At 42.0% G+C, this 25,449-nt stretch overlaps 1 protein-coding gene and 1 long non-coding RNA gene across 2 annotated transcripts; both read left to right on the top strand.

Moving 5' to 3' along the window:
- Positions 1–15,191: 15,191 nt before the first annotated feature.
- Positions 15,192–24,987, top strand: LOC134077603 (uncharacterized). Its single transcript, XM_062533309.1, has 6 exons — positions 15,192–15,280; positions 15,411–15,447; positions 15,583–15,749; positions 15,954–17,568; positions 24,677–24,731; positions 24,826–24,987. The coding sequence occupies exons 3-6, from the start codon at positions 15,583–15,585 to the stop codon at positions 24,969–24,971; spliced, it is 1,983 nt and encodes a 660-aa protein (XP_062389293.1). The 5' UTR covers positions 15,192–15,280; positions 15,411–15,447; the 3' UTR covers positions 24,972–24,987.
- LOC134077614 (uncharacterized) lies at positions 21,745–22,717 on the top strand. Its single transcript, XR_009938699.1, has 3 exons — positions 21,745–22,256; positions 22,387–22,423; positions 22,574–22,717. It is a non-coding gene; the product is annotated as an uncharacterized LOC134077614 (long non-coding RNA).
- Positions 24,988–25,449: the final 462 nt, after the last annotated feature.

Genomic DNA, 25,449 nt, shown 5'->3' with positions numbered 1-25,449 from the left:
TATATAGCCTCTGTAGTCTAGGGCCAAGGCTATTGACCCTGTGTGTCTGCAGATTGTGCAGATACCTTTTGCTCCCACTTTTTGTTGCCCCCCCTCCCCAAATAAGCCGAATGCCCCCTCCCCCAAATATGACAAAGAATTCATGTAAATTCAGTGTACAAACCCTGATGGAATGGACTTTTCAATATTACTTACAGCAACACTCGGAGTCCTTTTGAGGAAAATTACCGAACTTGAGATGACTCAAAAGGGGCTGACCCAACTCTTGAGAGGGCAAGGTGGGGCAGGCAGAGGCGTTGGACCTCAACCCTGCAAGTACTAACGCAGATCTGATGGAGTTGGAGGAGAGGCTAAGAGACCGGCTTTTCAAAGCAAAGATGGTACATGACAAATGCACAGCAAAACAATTCATAATCTATTGGCATATGTTGTAATCCCCCAAGTTCCAATGGATATGCTTACCTCAAGGGTTGTGTTGATTTTCCCTTATGTTGAATAGACCTCAGTCTGATAAGCGGCGCAAACGCAGGAGAGTGTGTTAGGAGGGTGATGCGGGCAGTGGCAGCCAATGATGTGTGGAAACTATACAGCCTCAAGGGGAAGAAGGGGAAGCTGCCACTGCTCGGAACGTGCATCTGTAGCACAGTAAAATGTAGTAAAACATGGGACAAAAGATCTACAAACAACTCATTACATGCTGACATGTAGGCCTAGTCTATGAGTCGCACGTGAATAATTGGTCTGAGGCCGGTTTTCCCGACTATTTGCATGAGCCACGACTGAAAAGACTTCAGATAATGTTTGATATTGTCGTAACGGCAAAACTAGAAAAAGACTGACGCCGACGGACTTAAAACCGCTAAGATTGGCACCTCGAGCAAACTTACCTAAATGACACATGCTACAAAGAAACAGAACTGCTGCATTTTGCTACATCTAATAAGCTAGATAACAAAATTGGGCGGCGGGTGGTCCTGACGTTTGGGAAGGCTGCCCGACCAACTTTTATAGGAAGGGAAAGTGAAAACCAGCACCCCAAGCGGTTGCGTTCCCATCGAAGAGCAGCTCCCATGTTAAGTCCCATAGACCGACTTTTCAAATAAATACTACGCAGCTATACCAGCGATCTTATCCACCAAAAATATTTTTCAGTCTGCATACTGTAATAATCTACTAACTGTGAAAATATCAGACCCTATTTTGCCTTATTTAAAAAAAAAACGTAATTGCTCGTTTCATTTCATAAATGGACTACAACTTCAAGTGACGTGACACCCTTCGACGACGTTACTCACCTAGCATGGTTTGTTTATTAGCCTGTTAGCTAGTTGGTTAGTTAGTAGACAATCACACTGCCAGCTCTTGTGTGAGTAGGAGCACAACACAAGTTATCCCAACATAAAGGTAATTACCACGCGGTTTACATCGCTCTCTGTTATTACGAAAATATGATAAGCCAGTTAAGCAAATTGCCGTTTTGATCAGTTGGAGATGAAGCGCCCAAACTGGTGACGTCAAATGCTACTGTAGCTAGCTACTGTAGTTCGTTATCACCATGTTACAAACAAACTCAAAACAATTAAACTGATCCTAAAAAATAAAGTATTACCACTAGAAGCAATAGAGCTGACCTAAATGCATAGCATATTGAAGGCATTTAACTAACTTCCCATCGTGGGCCGAGATATATTTTTTCTAAAAGAAAATCCCATCCACTCCCAATAGCCTCTAGGAACGCAACCACCAGATGGCGATGAGATTACTTTCCCTCCCTATTGCAAACCCATCAACCGCCCACCCCCAAAAATATATGAATATTGGACCATATTTGTCCGTTTCTCGGTTTTAGTAGCCTAGATAGCATAACAACAGCCACATGCAATAATACAACAACGTCTAACAGTGACCTACATTTGGACGACATTACACAGCTCTATAAAACCTACCTTGTTATCGCTCATCTGGAATAACTCTAGCTTTGCTGCCTCCATCCTCCATCCTTTCTGTTTTCTTTGTTTAAAAGAACTTGCGATATCCATGATGAGTTTTGAGTTAGTTAATTAGCTTCACATTGTGTGCTGATAGCCGAGTAAAAGAAGACAACAAGTAGCCTAGTTGCGGGCCTACCTGCGTGCGTAATCTCTCCTGCTCAAACGAAATGTGTGCGCGTGGTCGTGGATATAGCTCTGCATTAAGAAAATTGTAAATACCATGATGACAGGCAGCTAATGGGATGCTGTGCGTTGTTGGGAAGGTACGGTGTGATTACACACACACACACACACACACACACACACACGGGAAATGTTCTCTCGTTGTTGAGTAGCCTGATGGTACACACAGTGCGTACTGATAGGCTACACTACAGTACACCTGCAGGCGCGCCTGATGATAATGATCATTTAAAAATTAAGGCAGAGACTATTTGCACCCGGGTGTAAATAATGAACATTACTATTTACACCCGGGTGCAAATAATCAACATTACTATTTACACCCGGGTGTAAATAGTGTAATAATCAACATTACTATTTACACCCGGGTGTAAATAGTGTAATAATCAACAATACTATTTACACCCGATGTCTAACATCCATGTTCTCTGTCAATAGGCCTGTGTATTTACCAGCTCTACAGTAGGCTAGGCCTAATAGTTTTGAACAGTTTTTAGCTGTTTTGCCATGTCTGGGTTACTTGGAAGTGATTATACAAATATTAGGGTAATGAGTGGTCATGTGGTAGCTTCATCAAAGACAAGCTACTTTAAAGAGTTGTTTTCTGAGTTGTCTTCCAGGCAGCGCTGCCACTGTTGACTTAAAAACACTTAATCCTACTCCTAACCTTAACCCTAACCTTAACCTAACCTTAACCCTAACCTTAACCTAACCTTAACCCTAACCTTAACCTTAACCCACGCCTAAGCGCCTTCCAGGCAGCGTTGGGGGCTCAAAGTCAAAACACAACCTTTCTAACAAGTACTGAAGCCTACTTCTACTTAACTCTACTCATAACTGAAATAAAACCAGTAAATCTTTGACAGGTTCAAAAAGCACAAACTCTTATTTGCCGCGAGGTAACGTCATCTAAGAAAAAAGAAGTCATGGTGCGTACTTTGGCAGGCAAAAAAAAAAAAAAAAATTAATCTGAGGTTAGAACCCAGCACCTCGAGCATGGTAAGTCAGTCACTTTACCGCTGTACTGCGCCCCGTTGAAGGGGGAGGGGAGAATACTAATTATTGACTCACTTGTTGGGGTTGCTAGGTAACGGTAAACAAAACAAAAAGATCGTGTTTCTTGATTGTGCTTGCAAACGGACGGCTTTACCCGTTCACTGAATAAAGTTTGTGGAAATTTAGCACCACTTTCCCATCTCAAATATAGTTTTAATAATCCTAACTTGTTAGATTTAGGTAGGCCATCTCCTGCCAAGATCGTCCCGCTATGTTGGATTGCACGCATTTCCGGTTTGGGTGCAAATAAGAAAATGCCTCCATTCCACTATTTACACCCGGGTGCAAATAATCACTCCGAAAAATTAATGTGAGTTGCTAGCAACTGTAAATAAAGTGATGAATGAATGGGTAGCAATGGAGCTGAACCCCCCAATACCACATTTGTCTTTATATAATTTTTTCTCCTGAAATTGCATTAATGCATGCGATGTACAGATGGTACGGGTTGAGAATGCTCCTTTCATTCCCGCACATCGGGACTCCCGAAGCATCGGGAAAACTGCAACCGCAAGGGGGCAACATAGATCGCCCGAGTTTTCGAATGTTTACAGCCTACCTCACAGCTCTCTCACTCGACGTAGCCTATAACTCAGTCAGTCCAGCAGAGATGCCAGAGCAACGTTTTGGTCAACGGAGAGGGAGAGAAATGCTCCGCATATCCGTCTCATTTAATCATTAAAATGAAAGTGATTGGCGAAATTAATCAAACGACGTTTCAATAAACCATTGTTGAAATGAATGAAAATGGTTTTAGAAACCTATAGGCCTATCAGAAGGACTATTTCCTTCAATTCAACCTGAAATAGGCTACTCGAAAGGCAACCTTAGATTAATTCATGAATTCATTACGGTTAGGCCTACAAGACCGCATTTCCGTGAATAGGCTATTATTGTCAACGTCAAGGCGAAGACGAAAGAGATGGACAAGATGGACATTTTGGCAACATTTACATGCTAGGAATACTTAGAAATGTGTAAGCTATTTTAAAACGGAGGCTTGTTCATTTTAACCGGCGACGTTTCAAGTACATTTCCCGAATAAAGCCTATTGAAGTTCACATCCAGCTGTGGTGCAAGTGGTTGATGCATGGGTATCGTATGCCAGCGACCGGGGTTCGAAACCTAGTCGAAGAACCTCTCCGGAACCCATCAAAAGAAAATGCATCGATTTATTAAAAGAAACGACAAACTTCCTGTTTTGAGATTCTTTTTATGTTTGCGATGTCTGCTGAAAAGAAAAGTTAATATGTTAATTCGTGGTTCAGCGCGCACTCACACACATTTTTACATTGACATAGTGTCGGGCTCAAGTGTCGTGTCGTCCTCAGTGCCGCTATAATGTAGTGACCTGGTTAGACGAGTGTGGGGGAGGGGGAATGATCGCACAAGACAATAATGCTCTTCATGAAATGGATCTCACAGGCGGCTGTCTGTTTTTAAATGTAGCCTACTACACCACTTGCGAAATCGGACGTGGCACATAGCCTAATTATTAGGCTACTGGATAGCAAATCCATAGACTTTGTTCATCCTATATCCTTAAAATGAAAGTGATGACTGGCGAAATTAATCAAACGACGTTTCAATAAACCATTGTTGAAATGAATGAAAATGGTTTTAGAAACCTATAGGCCTATCAGAAGGAAATAGCCTTCAATTCAACCTGAAATAGGCTACTCGAAAGGCAACCTTAGATTAATTCATGAATTCATTAGGCTACGGTTAGGCTACAAGACCGCATTTCCGTGAATAGGCTATTATTGTCAACGTCAAGGCGAAGACGAAAGAGATGGACAAGATGGACATTTTGGCAACATTTACATGCTAGGAATAGCCTACTTAGAAATGTGTAGGCCTAAGCTATTTTAAAACGGAGGCTTGTTCATTTTAACCGGCGACGTTCAAGTACATATGCCGAATAAACCCTTTCGAAATTCATATCCAGTTGTGGCGCATGTGGTTGAAGCATAGGTATCGTACGCCAGCGACCGGGGTTCGAAACCCAGTCGTAGAACCTCTCCGGAACCCGTCAAAACAAAATGAATCGGTTTATTAAAAGAAATGAAAGATTTTCTGTTTTGAGATTCTTTTTATGTTTGCGATGTCTGCTGAAAAGAAAAGTTAATATGTTAATTCGTGGTTCAGCGCGCACTCACACACATTTTTACATTGACATAGTGTCGGGCTCAAGTGTCGTCCTCAGTGCCGCATAGGCTATAGGCTATAATGTAGTGAACTGGTTAGACGAGTGTGGGGGAGGGGGAATGATCGCACAAGACAATAATGCTCTTCATGAAATGGATCTCACAGGCGGCTGTCTGTTTTTAAATGTAGCCTAGCCTACTACACCACTTGCGAAATCGGACGTGGCACATAATTATTAGGCTACTGGATAGCAAATCCATAGACTTTGTTCATCCTATATCCTTGGCGGAGATAATAATTAAGCATATCAAATTAAAAGCACACTACGACAGGTATACTTGTGTGATCACGCAACACAAGAGAGCATTTAGCGATGGGACAGTTGTGAATGAGTGCTTAACACCCTGGAGTCTAAATACCCCCGGGGGATTTGAAAAACTGTTCCAAACACACATCTCAATCTCTGCTTTTATCATATTATAGAGACACCATTAGAAGCCTTTAATCAACTCGTTTTCAAATATATAGCCTATGTTTTAAGAGAATATGGCAATGATAATGGCACTTTCTAAAAACAATAAATTCGTAGGATTTGTCCTCTCACCTGCAGCAGGCCCATTCAAAAGCCCATCCACCTAATTTGCATTTGAAAGAGCCAATCACTAAAGTGACACATTTAGTCTAGCCTACTTTATTAGTTTTTTTTGACCCCTCTAATAAATTGCCTATAGTCCTACTACGATAATGGAGGAAGGGCTGCCTAACTGTTCCCCCTAAGAGTTTTTTCATAAGATAAAATGTTTACTCTATTTAAGTTTAGGATTTGGTAGACAAGACAACCTCGGAAAAGTTCTTCAGATAAACAATGTTTTATTGAATTAAAGGAAAGAAAATGTATCGCCAGGGTTTCGGGGCTTGCGAAGGCATTCGTTGATCTTATCGATGCAGTCCTTGCGGCCACTTCTCCCCATCGTAGGAAACTTTCTGCTTAGCGTTGACAAAGGTCTTGACGTTGTGTGGCAGTGCTTGCTTGCCCTTCGATCCATCCCAGTTGGTGGTTTTGCACCAGGCTCTAGTGCTCCTTTGTGGTGATGGCTCTGAAGAGCAGGCATCCGTATCTACCAGTGATGCGCGGGCTGATCCAAATCGAGCGGGCGACCGCGGTCATGGGTCAAGAAAAAATATTTTTAATGATATGCGGGTCATGTTTGGTCGGGTCGGTAAAAAAAATAAATTGTCATTTATATCGTACATAATTGTCTTTAGAAGAAAAAGACATAAGTTGCAGCATTCCCACTGAAACACGATTCTATCCCCCACATTTTGTCACGAACATGTAGAAATGCACTTGTTGTTTCTGCGTAGACAGACCCTCGGCTACACTTGACATGCAGTTGTGTTCTGTTCTCAGAGCATATGCTTTCTCTGTCTATGATCTGCAGCTTTTATCTCGAACTGCTGGCCTCTACAGAAAGTGGCAGAATCGTCTACTGAGCAGCGAAGTTGCCGATGCAATGCGTGTTTCTCAAGTCTGATAATTTCCAGCAAGATCGAATGGTATTATGGAAAGAAAAATAAACTAAAAGTTTCCCAAATCAGGAAATATTTCTTAATTTAATGTCATCAAGGCATATAGCCTATACAATTGGTATGAGCATGCAATATGTGCGTCCTTGCGCAACTTATAGGCCTAGTGGCTCGTTGGAAAGCCCCACGTCGTGCAATAAAGGTTTCATCTCGCTGCAATTTATAATCGCGGAGCAATGGACTTTTGGTCCATTGATGAAGACGTTAATAAAGAGTTTCTTAATAATATTCTATGCCTGCATTTCATGCTTGGGAGAGCTTCAAGGCATTCATGTGAGGAACGGCTGAAACAGAATTTGTATAGGAAAATCCTAGGCTAATTATGTTCAATGTTGAGTCAAACAGCCACATTTTTGGATGAATGCTGACACGGAACAAAAAAAAGGTAGACTAAATGCATGTTTCCCAAATTCTGAGCAATTATAGGCTATATATAACTAGGCAATATAGGCTATATTATTGTTTTACATGCATATGAGATACCAATTTTGCATAGCTCAATGACGCTACGACTAAGTTAGACTAGGCTACTTTTTACAATAAGCGGGTCGAGAAGCGGGTCGGGTCCTGTATTTCAATATTTTTTTTTTGCGGTCCGAGTTGCGGTCGGGTTAGTTGTAAACGGCGGGGCGGGGCGGGGCGTTCAGACACGTACCCGCGCATCACTGGTATCTACCAACGTTGCCGCGACTCTGTTGGTGAATTCGAGCATGTTGTTCTAATCTGGGCCAACAGCAAGCAAAGTCACGTCATCGTGCTGAGAAGGAACTTGAATGCTGTTGTCGAATGTGGCAGAGAATACAGAAGAAGACTTTAACTATTACTTATATATTCTTATGACGAAACGCGAAGAAAAAATACGAGGACTGACCATCTCGCCTCTCCGCGTTTCCCCCAATAGGCCTACCATGGCGACAAAGAAATAAATATGATTTGACATTTTAATGTTTGTAGCGCGCCAGTTTACCCAGTGTGTGTGCATTGAGTAGTTCCTTAAAATACGGAACAAAGAGCGTCCCGTAGGCTATCTGTTCAATACAGAAGAAGACTTTAACTATTACTTATATATTTCTTATAACGAAACGCGAAGAAAAAATACGAGGACTGACCATCTCGCCTCTCCGCGTTTCCCCCAATATCATGGCGACAAAGAGAAATACATATGATTTGACATTTTAATGTTTGTAGCGCGCCAGTTTACCCAGTGTGTGTGCATTGAGTAGTTCCTTAAAATACGGAACAAAGAGCGTCCCGTAGGCTATCTGTTTAATACAGAAGAAGACTTTAACTATTACTTATATTTCTTATAACGAAACGCGAAGAAAAAATACGAGGACTGACCATCTCGCCTCTCCGCGTTTCCCCCAATATCATGGCGACAAAGAGAAATAAATATGATTTGACATTTTAATGTTTGTAGCGCGCCAGTTTACCCAGTGTGTGTGAATTGAGCAGTTCCTTAAAATACGGAACAAAGAGCGTCCCGTAGGCTATCTGTTTAATACAGAAGAAGACTTTAACTATTACTTATATATTTCTTATAACGAAACGCGAAGAACTAATACGAGGACTGACCATCTCGCCTCTCCGCGTTTCCCCCAATATCATGGCGACAAAGAGAAATAAATATGATTTGACATTTTAATGTTTGTAGCGCGCCAGTTTACCCAGTGTGTGTGCATTGAGTAGTTCCTTAAAATAGCCTACGGAACAAAGAGCGTCCCGTAGGCTATCTGTTTAATACGGAAGAAGACTTTAACTATTACTTATATATTTCTTATAACGCTGGCTGTATGCGATTTCTATAACCATTTTCATTCATTTCAACAATGGTTCATTGAAGTGTCGTTTGAATAATTTCGCCAGTCATCACCTTCATTTTAATGATTCAGTGAGATTAAGGAGTCGACTATTGACGGATATGCGGTCTTCATCATTAAATGCAGTTGAAACTTTCTGCCACCTGGTGGTTGTTTGGGTACATTGCCTTAGCCTCGAAAAAAATCGGCTTGACGCACTGCGGGATCTCTTCGGGAGTCCCGCGGGAGAAGGTGCATTCTCAACCCGTACCCACTGTAGGATAACTTGACTTGACAATTAGCTGACCAATGCAATTTTCAATATTTGTTGTTATTCCTAAAAACCCTTTCAAAGTTTTTATGTCACGTGACACAAAAGCGAACCACTTTACGGCCATAGACCTAAAAGAAGGTTCAGTTTCACGACGGTCGTAATCGGTCGCGATTTCTCGCTGACCAATCAGCATCCATGAGCTAAATGCTAGCATGTTACGCGGAGAGCGGCCCATCCTATGAAAAGCAGAAAGGACATGAGTGTCTTTTTATTTCATTTCCAGTGGAAAACCTATACTCAGGTAGCTACTACGACAATGTACATTAAGAAATGAAGTTGTCAACTGTGAAAAAAACGAGTTTTAGCCGCTTAGCTCCATAGACCACAATTCATTTATCACTTGCTCGGCAGATTGCAGGAACAATCCGGTACAATGGAGTTAATAGAAAGTGGACCGGCTCTCCCTAAAGGGGCTCTGGCTGTGACTTGCTAACAATTTTTTTCGGTCCTTTCAAAGTTTTAAAAGTGTAGTCTTATCACTACTAATATAGCTCAATCAACGTGAATTAGTTCATCGAAGTTATTACTCCAAAACAGCTCGTTTACAAAGTTATGACTTAGCTTAGCAGGTAAATATACAACAGCCATACAATTGACACAACACATACTTTCTGACCATTTACATGAGTGAATTTACCCACCTGAAAATCGCTGCTCCAGGAGACTGTTGTTGAGTTGCTGTACTACTGTAGCTATACAGTATACACTCGTCACACATTAAAAAAATGCGGGATCGGCTTTGGATAGCAGTGTTGCCAGATTGGGCTTCTTTTATATCGTTCGGCGGGGGGAAATAAGCTGTAGGCGGGTAAATAAAATTTTGAGTTCAATGGTTCTCTATGAGAAAAACGTCATCGGGCGTTTTTTTGCTGAAGACGGCGGGGTGATTGGGCGGAAATCAGTCAACCCAATCTGGCAACACTGTTGGATAGTGGGACCGATCAAAAGCCTACATGCGTGGAAGCCTGAGCCGTAGCCAGAGTTAAAACATAACTCCGACTAAAGGCCGATACCGGCCGATACCCCTGAGACACTAATATTTGCGAATATCGCCGCTGATTTAATGCCACTCGTCCAGATTCATGTGTGCTGTCTGGGCCTAGTAGTACTCTACAGCCTTTCAGTTAACACGACGGTATGACGTTAGCTAGCAGGTTAAAGGTATCAATTTGTTTTATTACGGGCGGCAGATACACCAGACCACACGTTAATAGTTAAGGCACTACAGTAGCTGAAGTAGTTAATTTCTCATCTCAAGTGTACAAACCTAAGCAAAATAATGTCACACAAATACATTTAGTTTCAGCAGCCATTTACCGATGTCACCAGCCATCTTTGTTGACTTTTCATATCTGTTTCAGACGTTGCCGCAAAGGATTATGGTAACATGCTTCCCCAGGGAGAAGCATGCTACCATGCTGCCTTCAAAATTGACCGTTATTCGGAAAAATATTAAAAGGCAGCAAAATATATATTTTTTTTTTTCGAACCGCAATTTTTGCCTTGCACTCCAGTTAGTTAAATATAAATAAGGCAGCAGTTGTCCCCGTTTCGAACAGAGCCCGGAGTACTGAAATTAGGAATAATAACCTCAAATCAGTAGCACCTAGCACACTGAACTAGATAGCAACTTAGGTTTCTAATTAGTTACGGCATGACTCGTAGTCATACAACATATCACCTCGAGTTTTTTTTATTTTTAAAAAGCCCAGAAAAACATAAAATAGAAGGCAGACACAAGAATGTGTACCTAGATACCACGCATGAATCTGGACAACGTCGGCTTTAGATCAGCGGCGATATTCGCAAATATTAGCGTCTCAGGGGTATCGGCCGGTATCGGCCCTTTTAGTCAGAGTTAAATGTTTTAACTCTGGCTACGGCTCTTCCACGCATGTAGGCTTTTGATCGGTCCCTCTGGGTCCCACTATCCAAAGTCCAATCCCGCTAGAACTAACGGCTTAATTTTTTTTTATGTGTGACGTGTGTACTGTGAAGCTACAGCCTACATACTACAACAACAGTCTCCTGGAGCATCGATTTTCAGGTGGGTAAATTCACTCATGTAAATGGTCAGAAAGTATGTGTTGTGTCAATTGTATGGTTGTTGATATATTTACCTGCTAAGCTAAGTCATAACTTTGTATAAACGAGCTGTTTTGGAGTAATAACAACTTCAATGAGCTAATTCACATTGATTGAGCTAATTCACGTTAGCTATAGTTAAGCTAACACTGGAAAATATTTTAAACCTACTGTAGCAACAAAATATTAACAGCATCAATGATCTCCGTAGGACAGCTGTTCAGGTGTAAAGAATATCAAGTATTTGACCGTGAGACTTTACCCAGGAAGCTGTCATTTGAATATATGCACCGAAAGCAATAGGCTATGGAGTAGTTTGAATTAAACCGCTCATTACAACAGCAAGCCTGGCCGAACATTACCTATTAAAATTGACCAGTGATTCGTCTGAAAAGGCGAAGGCTAGGCAAATATAAAACGGAGATGTAAGACTAATAGGATATGTGGGTCCTTGATATCAAGAATAGGTGCGTTAAAGGAATAGTTCGGAATTTTGGACATAGGACCTCATTTCCAACTTTACCGAGGTGATATAGGTCGGTGGAGACCGTTTTTATCGCGTTTAAGCCCTTCTTTCAGTTGCAGCGTTCCCCTTTGCTAACGCTGGTTCTGAGCTAACGCATTTCAACGGTAACATCAGTCTGACATCAACAACAGTCTTACTCAGACACAGCACACCCGAGACAAGTCAATTAAAACGTCAGACTATCGATATACATGTCCGTGTTGATAGAATAATTTTAGAAATAAAACTAACCTTGCAACTCAATGATTTATTACATTTTGAGGGACTAGTTTCTCAATATCAATCCGCCACTGCCATACAGGGAACAAAGTAGGCTATTGCAATGCGATGCAAGGTTAGTTTTATTTCTAACATTGTTCTATCAACACAGGCATGTGCACCGATAGTCTGATGTTATAATTAATTTGTTTCGGGTGTTCTGTGGAGTGTTTTCAGTGACTGGATGGATGTTACCGTTGACTTGCGTTATCTCGGCACCAGGTTAGCATGAGATGAACGCTGCAACTCAAGGAAGGGCAGAAATTCACTGAAAATGCTCTTCACCGACCTATATCACCTCGACTAAAGGCTGGCTTACATTGCACGATTTTGGTCTGTTTTAACAGTCGGCGACTAAATTTCCACAATCGGGAGGAAATCTTGGGAGTTGTACTGAAATCGCAGCGCGCTCCCGTCATCTAAATCGTTTAGTGTAAGGTGCCAATCTTAGCTGTTTTAAGTCCGTCGGAGGCAGTCTTTTTCTAGTTTTGCCGTTACGACAATATTATCGGAAGTCTTTTCAGTCGTGGCTCATGCAAATAGTGACGTGAACATTAAAAACCAATAGTAACCTTGCGCGAACATGAAACAGGAAGGGGCAAAATAGGCGACAGCTGTAGCCTTTATGATTATTTGTTATTTCATTTCTTATAATTTATTAGTCGGCTGTTCTACGTGACAGAACAACTCTATATCTGTTAGTGATGTCACACATCAAACAATGCTGCAGAAACGCGAAACAATTACTTTGATATAAGTAGGCTATCATATGATTTCCTGTGAATGATGACGTGTAGCCTATTGCACGATGGAAATAATTTGAAGGAATCTAGCAGCAGTCTTGTAAATAGTGACCCACAGTCTTTGCAAAATCCTAATCTGAGACTGGCCTGTGACTAAAAACTCAATGAATTGTCTCTAGATGTGAGAGGGTCTGAGACTGTAGTTTTTCAAAAATCTTTTCCAAATCTTTGCAAAGTCTGGCAATGTAAGGTAGGCTTAAGTTGGAAATGAGGTCCTATGTCCAAAATTCCGAACTATTGCTTTAAGCTGCCCAACCTACTTTTAAGGTTAAATGCTTCGTGAATTACTTAGTAAAACAATTGAGGTAAGCAAAGTTAGGCTACGAGTGTGCGCCCATTATGTTTAGGAGTTTCTCGTAAATTCGCCAATTATAAAATTCTTTGTGAATACGGACCAGATCAATAGCCTAACAACTATTTGTGGAAAGTTCTGTGTTGGTGATGTTTTCTTTGTTTTTATCGTTTCAGAGAACATCAACAGGCCAAGCAGTCCAAGTCTTGGATAACCTCGAGAGGCACGGAAGCACAAGCCTAAGCCCGACATCAGCACAATCCCACAGCTCACAGTCATTGATGCTATTTTAAATAAATTAATATACCTTTATTTACAATTATTCATTGGTTATGTCTTTTCTATCTACGTTAGAATAACTGGCCACATAAATGCTATTAGCCTATAAAGCAAAGGCCTAGGCCAAAATAAAATGTAAAGCCCCTGAGCTGAGCACGCACGTTTAATTTAAAGGAATACGCCACCCAAAAATGAAATTAAGCCAGTCTCGGTCACCCCCAGAGTTAGAACAGTGAAAAAAACCCGGTTAAAATCCGTCCGGGCATTGTCCTGCTTTGGGAGCAGCGTTTTTAGCTTTAGCTTAGCACAGTTGCTGTAAATGAAGGGTGTCAGTTAGCACGTCCTCCAAAAAAGTGACCGAGACATCTAATTTTTTTTCTAAATATATCTTGGGAGACGTGTGTTCAGAACAAGTACAAATCATAATGCAAAATCGAACGAGGCTATTACCTGGGCAGATATTTACTTTAATTTAAGTGTTCAACTCAACGTGCAGTACACGTAATAAAAAGCTAATGTGCACGTCCATTGAACGTGTTTTTCGCAACATTGTGTTTTAACACCCTTTTGCAACATGCAAAAAACGTAATAAGAACTATTCTGGAACGTGTTAAAAGCGTAATCGGGAACCTACACATTTACCAAAAATGAACGTTAATCTGAACCAATTCTGAACGTGTCTGACACCAACTGAGCACTGGAAAAAAACGTGTACAACACATCTGTTTGCTGCTTGGGAAATCCCAATGACTGCTAAGTCGAAAATCGTTTTCATTAATTCAATTCTAACAAGAAAACATAATGCTATTGATCCGTTACTCAAGCTAAATCGTCTGGGAAGGTACCTTTGAAATCAACATAGATTGTAAGTTTACCTTTGAAATCAACATAGATTGTAAGTTTACGGTAACAGTGGGCTATGCATTCAGTCATGTGAGTCATGTGTTTACCCGTTGTCAGGGATATGTTTTGACACTGTGTAATGTAGCCTACTATTCCACTACCATGGTAAAGCGGAATGTTTGTCAGAATGTTGAGAGCTGAAAAGTTCTCAAAACATTTCTTGTCGACTTTTTCGTGCGTTGTCAGCAAAGTCTCTCCAAATGCTCAAGCAAATGTAACTTTACTAATGCATTTACTATTTACATGCAGCTATACTCATGCGTTTACCATCTACTAGGAAACCAGCTTTGAGTGCAAAAGAAAAGCAGTTCTGTCAAGTTTCTTGCTAGCCTCCAAGGGAAGAGTAACTTTAGGCTATTGTTAAAAGATCACCATTTGGGAGAATATTCTTTACCATGAACCTCATGTTCACACTCTGGGTATACGGTAATGTTAATACATAGTATTTTTATACTATAGACAAAAATGTCTGCCAAATACCATCAATATTAACAAACATTAATAAAATGTGTGGCTTGTCTGTGCCTTGAAATGGGGATCTTTTTTCATTGTTTATGCTGCTATAAACTCAAAAACTGTTGATATGGGCAATTGCTGGATGACATCATTACTGTAAGCTTTGTGATGTAAGCAGCCATTTGCAATAATGACATCACAAACAGTAAAACACTGTCCCCTCAATTTCAAAGAAATGTATCATTTACTTAGTTTCTTCAGTAGCAACAGGTTGAAACGTTAACTTTTAACTTGTAACTGTTTTGATCATGAAAAAGACCCATGATAAAGTCAAACCTGAAACCGGAACAGGTAGATTGTATTTATAAATTAACTGGTGCTACATTTGACATACTGTTTTAATAATCTTGTCCTTGTATTTAAAGCATGTCTGTTTATTTCTGTGGCCAGCAGGTCCCTCTCAGCATGAACGGTGTTCATCAGGACGCAGCCATAGCTCCAGCTCAGGATCTGTTCCTGGCTTTTTGGAAGAGACTCACCTTTCTTCTGTACAGGAGTGTATACTGAGTTTATCTGAAGAGTGAGTTATGCTTCATCAATATTATTAGATATTAACATCAGATGGCTGAACTAAAATGTTTTTTATTATTTAAACTGATTATTGCCTGATACACTTACATGGTCTCTGTTGTGTCTCTTGTTTTCTGCAGGGAGTGGGAGGATTTCAGCAGCCTGCTGAACACTCCTGTATGTACCGTTTCCTGTTTCATTCAGACTGGCTGACTGCTTCAAATTCAAAATTAATATTTGTATGAAGATGTAAAGCATTGTTTGGTAGGTTTGTGCTAGTTGCGATTAACTATGTTTTTTTGCTGACTGCAGATGACAAGGCCTCAGTTCTCCCAACTCTGCGTGGCCATCTTGAAGGTAGTGAGTCTTAGCTCCATGACAGTGATTGTACCTGCGTACGTCTCTGTGGCGAAGGATGCTAGAACTTCTGTCAGCAGACCCTCAACGTCCACAACCTTTTCCCTCACCTCAACTGAAAGGTATAACCTAGCAACAACACATGTATAAACCATATAAATGTGTAATACACAAACATTGTAGTACCACATTATACTCATAGAAAGACAGTAAGAAGTTTCGACTCATGTGCATTAATGTGAACAGATTTTGTATTCCTCAAATGAACAACAAGAAGGTATCACCATACTTGTATCAAGGTCTCTGTTGTCTGTACCAAACCACAGGTCACTGGCCGGATCCCCTGCATCAGTGGACACCAATGAAGAGTTCTTGGATAAGAGCAGAACGGTCAGAAGTGCCTTTGCTGCATCACCTGAAATGACAACTGGCCCTTTGAGAGAAATGATGGACAAGATGAAATCTGCCCTAGCAGCCTTGAGGAAATCTCATACCTCTGAGATCTCCGAGACAGCTGTTCTGCGCTCTGAGTCCGAACTCTCCACAGCCCACTCGACTTACATCAACACAATCCTGGAAAGGCTCAGTGGGAATATCCACAAGATTGCCAGGAAACTTGTCAGTCATCTTCAGGATGTTCTCCAGAATGAGAACGTCAGCCAAACATCCATTCCTTTGACTGCTAGTGGAAGCGCATCGGATTCCCAAACTTTGCCAAAAGGAACTCCAAAGCGGACTTTAAGTGCCTCTCACATGGTTTACTCCTTTGCAGAAGAAGCCATCAAGGATTTGCTTCAACCATATTTACTTCCTCGTGTGGTACAGGACGCCAGTGAAGATGCTGCCTCGGCCAGAGTTCTCCTTCCCAGAATTCAAAGCTTGGGATCTTCTGAAGCAGGAAGAAGTATCTCCCATGGCCCCACTAAAGCAGAGTGCCAATTTAGTGATGTGGCCAATCTGTTCACTCGAGTGATGACCTACCAGGTCATGGATATAGTTGATTCCGAGCTGGAGAAACATCAGAAGTCATCTTCCTCCCGGTTGTCTGATAGATCCAGGGCGCTGTCATCAGCTGGAAGAGACGTAGATGACACAGCTATGGAACAGTCCTCCACTCAAACCCCTTTGCTTCATACCAGCCCTGGTCACTATGGCGGTCGGTTGTCAGGATTCATCCAGAGGTTTCTTTCGGAATTAAGATATTTTGACTCTGCTCTGTCTGATGCAGTGGATGACATCAGGGCCTCCACATCCTCTCCCAGGAGCCAAAGCGCCAGATCTGCCACTGCAAGCCAGGAGCCAGACATGGAACTGAAGTACGCGTCCCAGAAACTTGGGGACCCACTAGACTTGTTCACCAGGGTTATGGTTCACCAGGTCATGGATATCCTCCATGTGGAACTGAACAGACACCAGACTGAAGTCACTCTCATTGGTCAGGAGGAGATAAGTGCAGGACATCCACCCACCGGGACCTCTGTGCCAGACAGCAGTGGCTACGGCTGCTTCGTCACAGTTCTGATGCTCAGACTGCTGGCCAAAATCATGGATCAACAAACTGCCTCTGCCGACACGATGGACTCCTCCCGAGAGTTGATCCAGAAAGTCCTCTCCGAGTTCAGCAGTGCCTCAGGAACGCCAAACTTCCTAACGTATGAAAGCAACACCAAGATTCAGGCTTTCTACAGAAGCATGGACAAGTTCCTCCTGAAGGAGTTTGGACCTGAGGCCATCCTGCAGAGAGCTGTGGAGACACAGGACGTCTCCTTTGATAACATCTTGCTGTCGGCGTTGAGGAAACAGCTGATGCCTCATTGTGACACAGAGGCAACTTCTGTCCCCTCAACTCCTGCTTCACCCTCTGAGCCACTTGAACCTGTGACTGGAACAGCAGCTGGACAAACCACCAGGAAGAGGCTCAAACTCAGGTTCAGATTGAAGGTGCAGATATGGCTTTGTGATCTTTTACTGTTCCCACGTGCACTGTTTTGAGAACAGTAACAATAGTGTTTATTCACATGTAGAAGTATACAGGTAGCACAGCTCATGTGTTTTCCGTTCCTCGTTCAGATGCCGAGAAGACGCAGCAAGAAGGTGGCTCCCACTGGCGCCGTCTCTGACTCCAGTAAGTTTTAATACTTTAATAATTGTTGGTGTTGTTGATGATGGTGTGTTTGTACTAGTTGATGTTGGGTGTGGTGCTCATTTTTTCCCTCTTCAGCAGCTGCACATGAGGAGAGTCCAGCCCCTCGTCTCCCATCTAATGAGGCTACTCCTGTCGTGTCTGCATCGGGCCAGAAGACTCGTGAACGCTCCTTTTTCAACAGGATGTTCGCTTGCTGCATTCAAGGCACCGCTGAAACTTGAACATTTTCTCTCTCTCTCTCCATCACTCTCTCTCTCTCTCAAATACATACACACACACACACCTTTTCATGAATAAATCCACTTTGCTCGAAATAAATTCCACTGTTTCTTTGTTCAATTCATACATTAAAGCAAGACCACAGCACTTTTCCTCTGTCGCACGCACGCTATTTGTTTATCCAGCAAATAACGATGTCCACAGACAATGTAGAGTATGTTGCATGATTTTGTGACCGCTTGATGCATTGCGACATCGAAGCAAGTCAAATTTGAAGTTTCTTAAGTCTCCTTTCATCAAACTACAGGTACGCTACCTGTAAAGCTACTTAAAGTTACATAGTGCGGTTATAGCCGATAGGGGGCTGGGAAGAGAATACAGAAGTGCTGTTCACCCTGTTACGAGTTACAGTAATGAACCGCTGAAATTATTTTTGAAACATTATTTTTAGGTACGAAAAACTCTTTAGGGTTGCTTTAAGTAATATTGAGATTATAATACGTTCCGTTTCATACAGTGCTGTCCTAACACAGCATATGCAGAACATAATTGAAAGTCTGGTAACATGCCTGCAGGCTCCTTTCTCATCAGGGTGTTTGCTTGCTGCGTTCCAGGCGTGTCTGAACCTTGAACATTTACTTTCTCACTCTCTCTATTACTCTCTCATATTTGAACCTATTCCAGGGGTGGGTGCTATAGGCCTATGTATTTGTACACTAGAGCATCCTAGCTATAGGCTACTAGCAAACTCTTCTCTACCAACGATACTTTTTCCAGTGAATGTGCTTGTGAAAAGAGTTCTTTGTTTTCTAAGCAATAATAAAGAACTCATTAGTGAAATATTGATTACATATATGAACTCAACGTAGACTGAAAAGCTATAAGGTGGCTGTTTGCATTCAGCCATGTGAGTCTTGTGTCTACCCGTTGCCAGGGATATGTTTTGACAACGTATGACGTAACCTTCCATTACCATGGTAAAGCAGAATGTTTGTCAGAATGTTGAGAGCTGAAAAGTTCACAAAACTTTTTTGCACGTTGTCAACAAAGAAGACTCAAATGCTCAAGCAAACATTATCCTCATAAAGTTGGGTTGCTTATAGATGTCGTTGCGTGTAAATTCCTATAGAGGGTGCTACTGCTCTATGAATTTTAGCGCCCAATAGGCGCTAAATTTGTAGACTAGCGCGTCCGACTAGCAAAGTGTTCAACCACTTTCACCTGTGAATGTGTGTGTGAAAATAGCTCTCGGTTTTCGAAGAAATAATAAAGAACTCATTTGTGAAATATGCTTTATTTACATGTAGCTATACTCATGCGTGTACCATCTACCAGGAAATCAGCTTTGAGCGCAAAAGAAAAACAGTTTTGTCGAGTTTGCAGTAAACTGGAACTACAGTGAGTGAAGCACGTTTTTGCTAGTTTCTTGCTAACCTCTAGCCTAGGGAAGGCCTTTATTAGGGCTATTGTTTATATGTGTTCATGAAAACCAGTCGGAGCACGAGTATTCTTAATGTGTGTGACAGGCTTTGGTACAATGTAGGGAATAGTAATGTCCCGGGCGAGAAAGTTAAATGTTTTCCTGCCGCTTGCTACATCCTGTGCCATTGCTGCTTTTCCGTCGTTACGAGAGATTCTTTTGACAACGTATGATGTCATGACTGGTTACCAAAGTCGAAAACAGAATAGGGAGGGAAAGTGAAAACCAGCGCCCCAAGTGGTTGCGTTCCTATCGAAGAGCAGCTCCAATGTTAAGTCCCATAGACCGACTTTTCAAAAAAATGTGACCATTCACAGCGAAATCAGTCGTTTTGCGCACATCGTTATTTTGAGAAAATCAACAATAACAAACTTCCGGGTTAAAATGTTGAATTTCACGTTTTCGCATAATTCGACTGTATGCAGTCTACAGTTTCATATCGTGAACGCATTTCACTGAAAAACCTACGTTTTGAATGTTAAACCCGGCGAAGATTCAACACATTTGCTGTCATTCCCGTTGTGCACGCGCCGCTTAAACAGGTGATTTCTCCTCTTCTGGCATATCGTGACAGGAGAACCATGTCAACTTTGGATGCCGTTATCTTAGCGATAGTTTGTGTAATACCCTCGATATACATATCGTTGGAAAGCTTAGTTTATGGCCGTTCACGTGAGCACAATAACATAATTTACTACATTTTACCGAAACGACTGGTTCCGCTTTACAGGGTCACAAATACTACGCAGCTATACCAGCGATCTTATCCACCAAAAATATTTTTCAGTCGGCATACTGTAATAATCTACTAACTGTGAAAATATCAGACTCTATTTCGCCTTATTTAAAAAAAACGTAATTGCTCGTTTCATTTCATAAATGGACTACAACTTCAAGTGACGTGACACCCTTCGACGACGTTACTCACCTAGCATGGTTTGTTTATTAGCCTGTTAGCTAGTTGGTTAGTTAGTAGACAATCACACTTACTGCCAGCTCTTGTGTGAGTAGGAGCACAACACAAGTTATCCCAACATAAAGGTAATTACCACGCGGTTTACATCGCTCTCTGTTATTACAAAAATATGATAAGCAAGTTAAGCAAATTGCCGTTTTGATCAGTTGGAGATGGAGCGCCCAAACTGGTGACGTCAAATGCTACTGTAGCTAGCTACTGTAGTTGGTTATCACCATGTTACAAACAAACTCAAAACAATTAAACTGATCCTAAAAAATAAAGTATGACCACTAGAAGCAATAGAGCTGACCTACATGGATAGCATATTGAAGGCATTTAACTAACTTCCGATCGTGGGCCGAGATATATTTTTTCTAAAAGAAAATCCCATCCTCTCCCGCTAGCCTCCAGGAACGCAACCACCAGGTGGCGATGAGATTACTTTCCCTCCCTATGAGAAAATGGTCAAAGACGACTCCAGAAAACCAGCGGCCAGCTGTCATAGCGGCCATCTGGAGAAATGTTGAAAATATTTCGGCGAATTCCTGAAAAGTCCATATGTTTATCCGAAGGCGGAGGCAACTGTGTAAATAGCTAATCAGTTGGCGAGTTGCACATTTGGGCCTGAATTAAAGCTGTGCTGTTGTTTACTCCGAGGATACAAATCCAAATGACTGCTATAAGTCGAAAATCGTTTTTCAGTTCGAACATGAAAACATAATGCTGTTGATCCGTTACTCAAGCTAAATCGTCTGGGAAGGTACCTTTGAAATCAACATGGATTGGAAGTTTACTTAAACAGTGGGCTATGCATTCAGCCATGCAGTGATTTGTTTACCCGTTGTCAGGGATATGTTTTGACAACGTATGATGTACTCTTCCATTACCATAGTGAAGCGGAATGTTTGTCAGAATGTTGAGAGCTGAAAAGTTCTCAAAACATTTCTTGTCGACTTTTTCGCGCGTTGTCAGCAAAGACTCTCAAGCAAATTAGGAAACCAGCTTTGAGTGCAAAAGAAAAGCAGTTCTGTCAAGTTTGCAGTAAATAATAAACTATAGTGAGTGAAGCCATTTTGGCTAGTTTCTTGCTAGCCTCCAAGGGAAGAGTAACCTTAGGCTATTGTTAACAGATCACCATTTGGGAGAATATTCTTTACCATGAATCTCATGTTCACACTCTGGGTATACAATCATTTCTTACAAGTGTTTATACTGTATATGTCGCTTTGGACAAAAATGTCTGCCAAATACCATCAACAATAACATACACATTAATATAATGTGTGGCTTGTCTGTGCCTTGAAATTGGATCTTTTTTCATTATTCATGCTGCTATAAACTCAAAAACTGTTGATATGGGCAACTTGCTTGATGACATCATTACTGTAAGCTTTGTGATGTAAGCAATGACAAGGACTGTGCAGCCATTTGCAATAATGACATCACAAACAGTAAAACACTGTCCCCTCAATTTCAAAGAAATGTGTCATTTACTTAGTCTCTTCAGTAGCAACAGGTTGAGACGTTAACTTCTAACTTGTAACTGTTTTGATCATGAAAAAGACCCGTGATAAAGTCAAACCTGAAACTGGAACAGGTAGATTGTATTTATAGATTAACTGGTGCTACATTTGACATACTGTTTTAATAATCTTGTCCTTGTATTTAAAGCATGTCTGTTTATTTCTGTGGCCAGCAGGTCCCTCTCAGCATGAACGGTGTTCATCAGGACGCAGCAATAGCTCCAGCTCAGGATCTGTTCCTGGCTTTTTGGAAGAGACTCGCCTTTCTTCTTTACAGGAGTGTATACTGAGTTTATCTGAAGAGTGAGTTATGTTTCATCAATATTATTAGATATTAATATCAGATGGCTGAACTAAAATGTTTTTTATTATTTAAACTGATTATTGCCTGATACACTTACATGGTCTCTGTTGTGTCTCTTGTTTTCTGCAGGGAGTGGGAGGATTTCAGCAGCCTGCTGAACACTCCTGTATGTACTGCTATTATGTACTGCTATTCCTGTTTCATTCAGACTGGCTGACTGCTTCAAATTCAAAATTAACGTTTGTATCAAGATGTAAAGAATTGTTTGGTAGGTTTGTGCTAGTTGTGATTAACTATGTTTTTTTGCTGACTGCAGATGACAAGGACTCAGTTCTCCCAACTCTGCGTGGCCATCTTGAAGGTAGTGAGTCTTAGCTCCATGACAGTGATTGTACCTGCGTACGTCTCTGTGGCGAAGGATGCTAGAACTTCGGTCAGCAGACCCTCAACGTCCACAACCTTTTCCCTCACCTCAACTGAAAGGTATAACCTAGCAACAACACATGTATAAACCATATACATGTGTAATACACAAACATTGTAGTACCACATTATACTTATATAAAGACAGTAAGAAGTTTTGACTCATGTGCATTAATGTGGACAGATTTTGTATTCCTCAAATGAACAACATGAAGGTATCACCATACTTGTATCAAGGTCTGTTGTCTGTACCAAACCACAGGCCACTGGCTGGATCCCCTGCATCAGTGGACACCAATGAAGAGTTCTTGGATAAGAGCAGAACAGCCAGAAGTGCCTCTGCTGCATCACCGGAAACAACAACTGGCCCTTTGAGAGAAATGATGCACAAGATGAAAGCTGCCCTAGCAACCTTGAGGAAATCTCATACCTCTGAGATCTTCGAGACAGCTGTTCTGCGCTCTGAGTCCGAACTCTCCACATCCCACTCCACTTACATCGACACAATCCTGGAACGGCTCAGTGGGAATATCCACAAGATCGCCAGGAAACTTGTCTGTCATCTTCAGGATGTTCTCCAGAATGAGAACGCCAGCCAAACATCCATTCCTTTGACTGCTAGTGGAAGCGCATCGGATTCCCAAACTTTGCCAAAGCGGACTTTAAGTGCCTCTCACATGGTTTACTCCTTTGCAGAAGAAGCCATCAAGGATTTGCTTCAACCATATTTACTTCCTCGTGTGGTACAGGACGCCAGTGAAGATGCTGCCTCGGCCAGAGTTCTCCTTCCCAGGATTCAAAGCTTGGGATCTTCTGAAGCAGGAAGAAGTATCTCCCATGGCCCCACTAAAGCAGAGTGCCAATTTAGTGATGTGGCCAATCTGTTCACTCGAGTGATGACCTACCAGGTCATGGATATAGTTGATTCCGAGCTGGAGAAACATCAGAAGTCATCTTCCTCCCGGTTGTCTGATAGATCCAGGACGCTGTCATCAGCTGGAAGAGACGTAGATGACACAGCTATGGAACGGTCCTCCACTTCGCCCCCTTTTCTTCATACCAGCCCTGGTCACTATGGCGGTCGGTTGTCAGGATTCATCCAGAGGTTTCTTTCGGAATTAAGATATTCTGACTCTGCTCTGTCTGATGCAGTGGATGACATCAGAGCCTCCACATCCTCTACCAAGAGCCAAAGCGCCAGATCTGCCACTGCAAGCCATGAGCCAGACATGGAACTGAAGTACGCGTCCCAGAAACTTGGGGACCCACTAGACTTGTTCACCAGGGTTATGGTTCACCAGGTCATGGATATCCTCCATGTGGAACTGAACAGACCCCAGACTGTAGTCGCTCTCATTGGTCAGGAGGAGATAAGTGCAGGACATCCACCCACCAAGACCTCTGTGCCAGACAGCAGTGACTACGGCTGCTTTGTCACAGTTCTGATGCTCAGACTGCTGGCCAAAATCATGGATCAGCAAACTGCCTCTGCCGACACGATGGACTCCTCCCGAGAGTTGATTCAGAAAGTCCTCTCTGAGTTCAGCAGTGCCTCAGGAACGCCAAACTTCCTGACGTATGAAAGCAACACCAAGATTCAGGCTTTCTACAGAAGGATGGACAAGTTCCTCCTGAAGGAGTTTGGACCTGAGGCCATCCTGCAGAGAGCTGTGGAGACACAGGACGTCTCCTTTGATAACATCTTGCTGGCGGCGTTGAGGAAAGAACTGATGCCTCGTTGTGACACAGAGGCCACTTCTGTCCCCTCAACTCCTGCTTCACCCTCTGAGCCACTTGAACCTGTGACTGGAACAGCAGCTGGACAAACCACCAGGAAGAGGCTCAAACACAGGTTCAGATTGAAGGTGCAGACATGGCTTTGTGATATTTTACTGTTCCCACGTGCCCTGTTTTGAGGTCAATAACAATATAGTGTTTATTCACATGTAGAAGTATACAGGTAGCACAGCTCATGTGTTTTCCGTTTCTCGTTCAGGTGCCAAGGAGACGCAGCAAGAAGGTGGCTCCCACTAGCGCCGTCTCTGACTCCAGTAAGTTGTAATACTTTAATAATTATTGGTGTTGTTGATGATGGTGTGTTTGTACTAGTTGTGTTGGGTGTGGTGCTCATTTTTCCCTCTTCAGCAGCTGCACATGAGGAGAATCCAGCCTCTCGTCCCCCATCTAATGAGGCTACTCCTGTCGTGTCTGCATCGGGCCAGAAGACTCGTGAACGCTCCTTTTTCATCAGGATGTTCGCTTGCTGCATTCAAGGCACCGCTGAAACTTGAACATTCTCTCTCTCTCTCTCACACACACACATACAGACACACACACACACCTTTTCATAAATAAATCCACTTTTCTCTAAATAATTCCACTGTTTCTTTGTTCAATTAATATATTAAAGCAAGACTACAGCACTTTTCCTCTGTCGCACGCACGCTATTTGTTTATCCAGCAAATAACGATGTCCACAGACAATGTAGCGTATGTTGCATGATTTTGTGACCGTTTGATGTATCGCGACATCGAAGCAAGTCAAATTTGTACTTTCTTAAGTCTCATTTCATCAAACTACAGGTACGCTACCCGATCTGGTAAAGTTACATAGTGCGGTTATAGCCGATAGAGGGCTGGGAAGAGAATACAGAAGTGCTGTTCTCCCTGTTACGAGTTAATGAACCGCTGAAATTATTTTTGAAACATTATTTTTAGGTATGAAAAACTCTTTAGGGTTGCTTTAAGTAATATTGAGATTATAATACG

This window comes from Sardina pilchardus, chromosome 1, assembly GCF_963854185.1.
Source record: "Sardina pilchardus chromosome 1, fSarPil1.1, whole genome shotgun sequence".
NCBI classification, from domain to species: domain Eukaryota; kingdom Metazoa; phylum Chordata; class Actinopteri; order Clupeiformes; family Clupeidae; genus Sardina; species Sardina pilchardus.
Note: the sequence above shows the minus strand (reverse complement) of the source record. Positions and strands in the feature narration are given on the sequence as shown.

Coding starts and splice junctions, on each gene's coding strand:
- LOC134077603 (XM_062533309.1), top strand. CDS start 15,583: ATGACAAGGCCTCAGTTCTCCCAACTCTGCGTGGCCATCTTGAAGGTA. Junction 15,750..15,953: donor TCCCTCACCTCAACTGAAAG/GTATAACCTAGC, acceptor ACCAAACCACAG/GTCACTGGCCGGATCCCCTG. Junction 24,732..24,825: donor TAGCGCCGTCTCTGACTCCA/GTAAGTTGTAAT, acceptor TTCCCTCTTCAG/CAGCTGCACATGAGGAGAAT.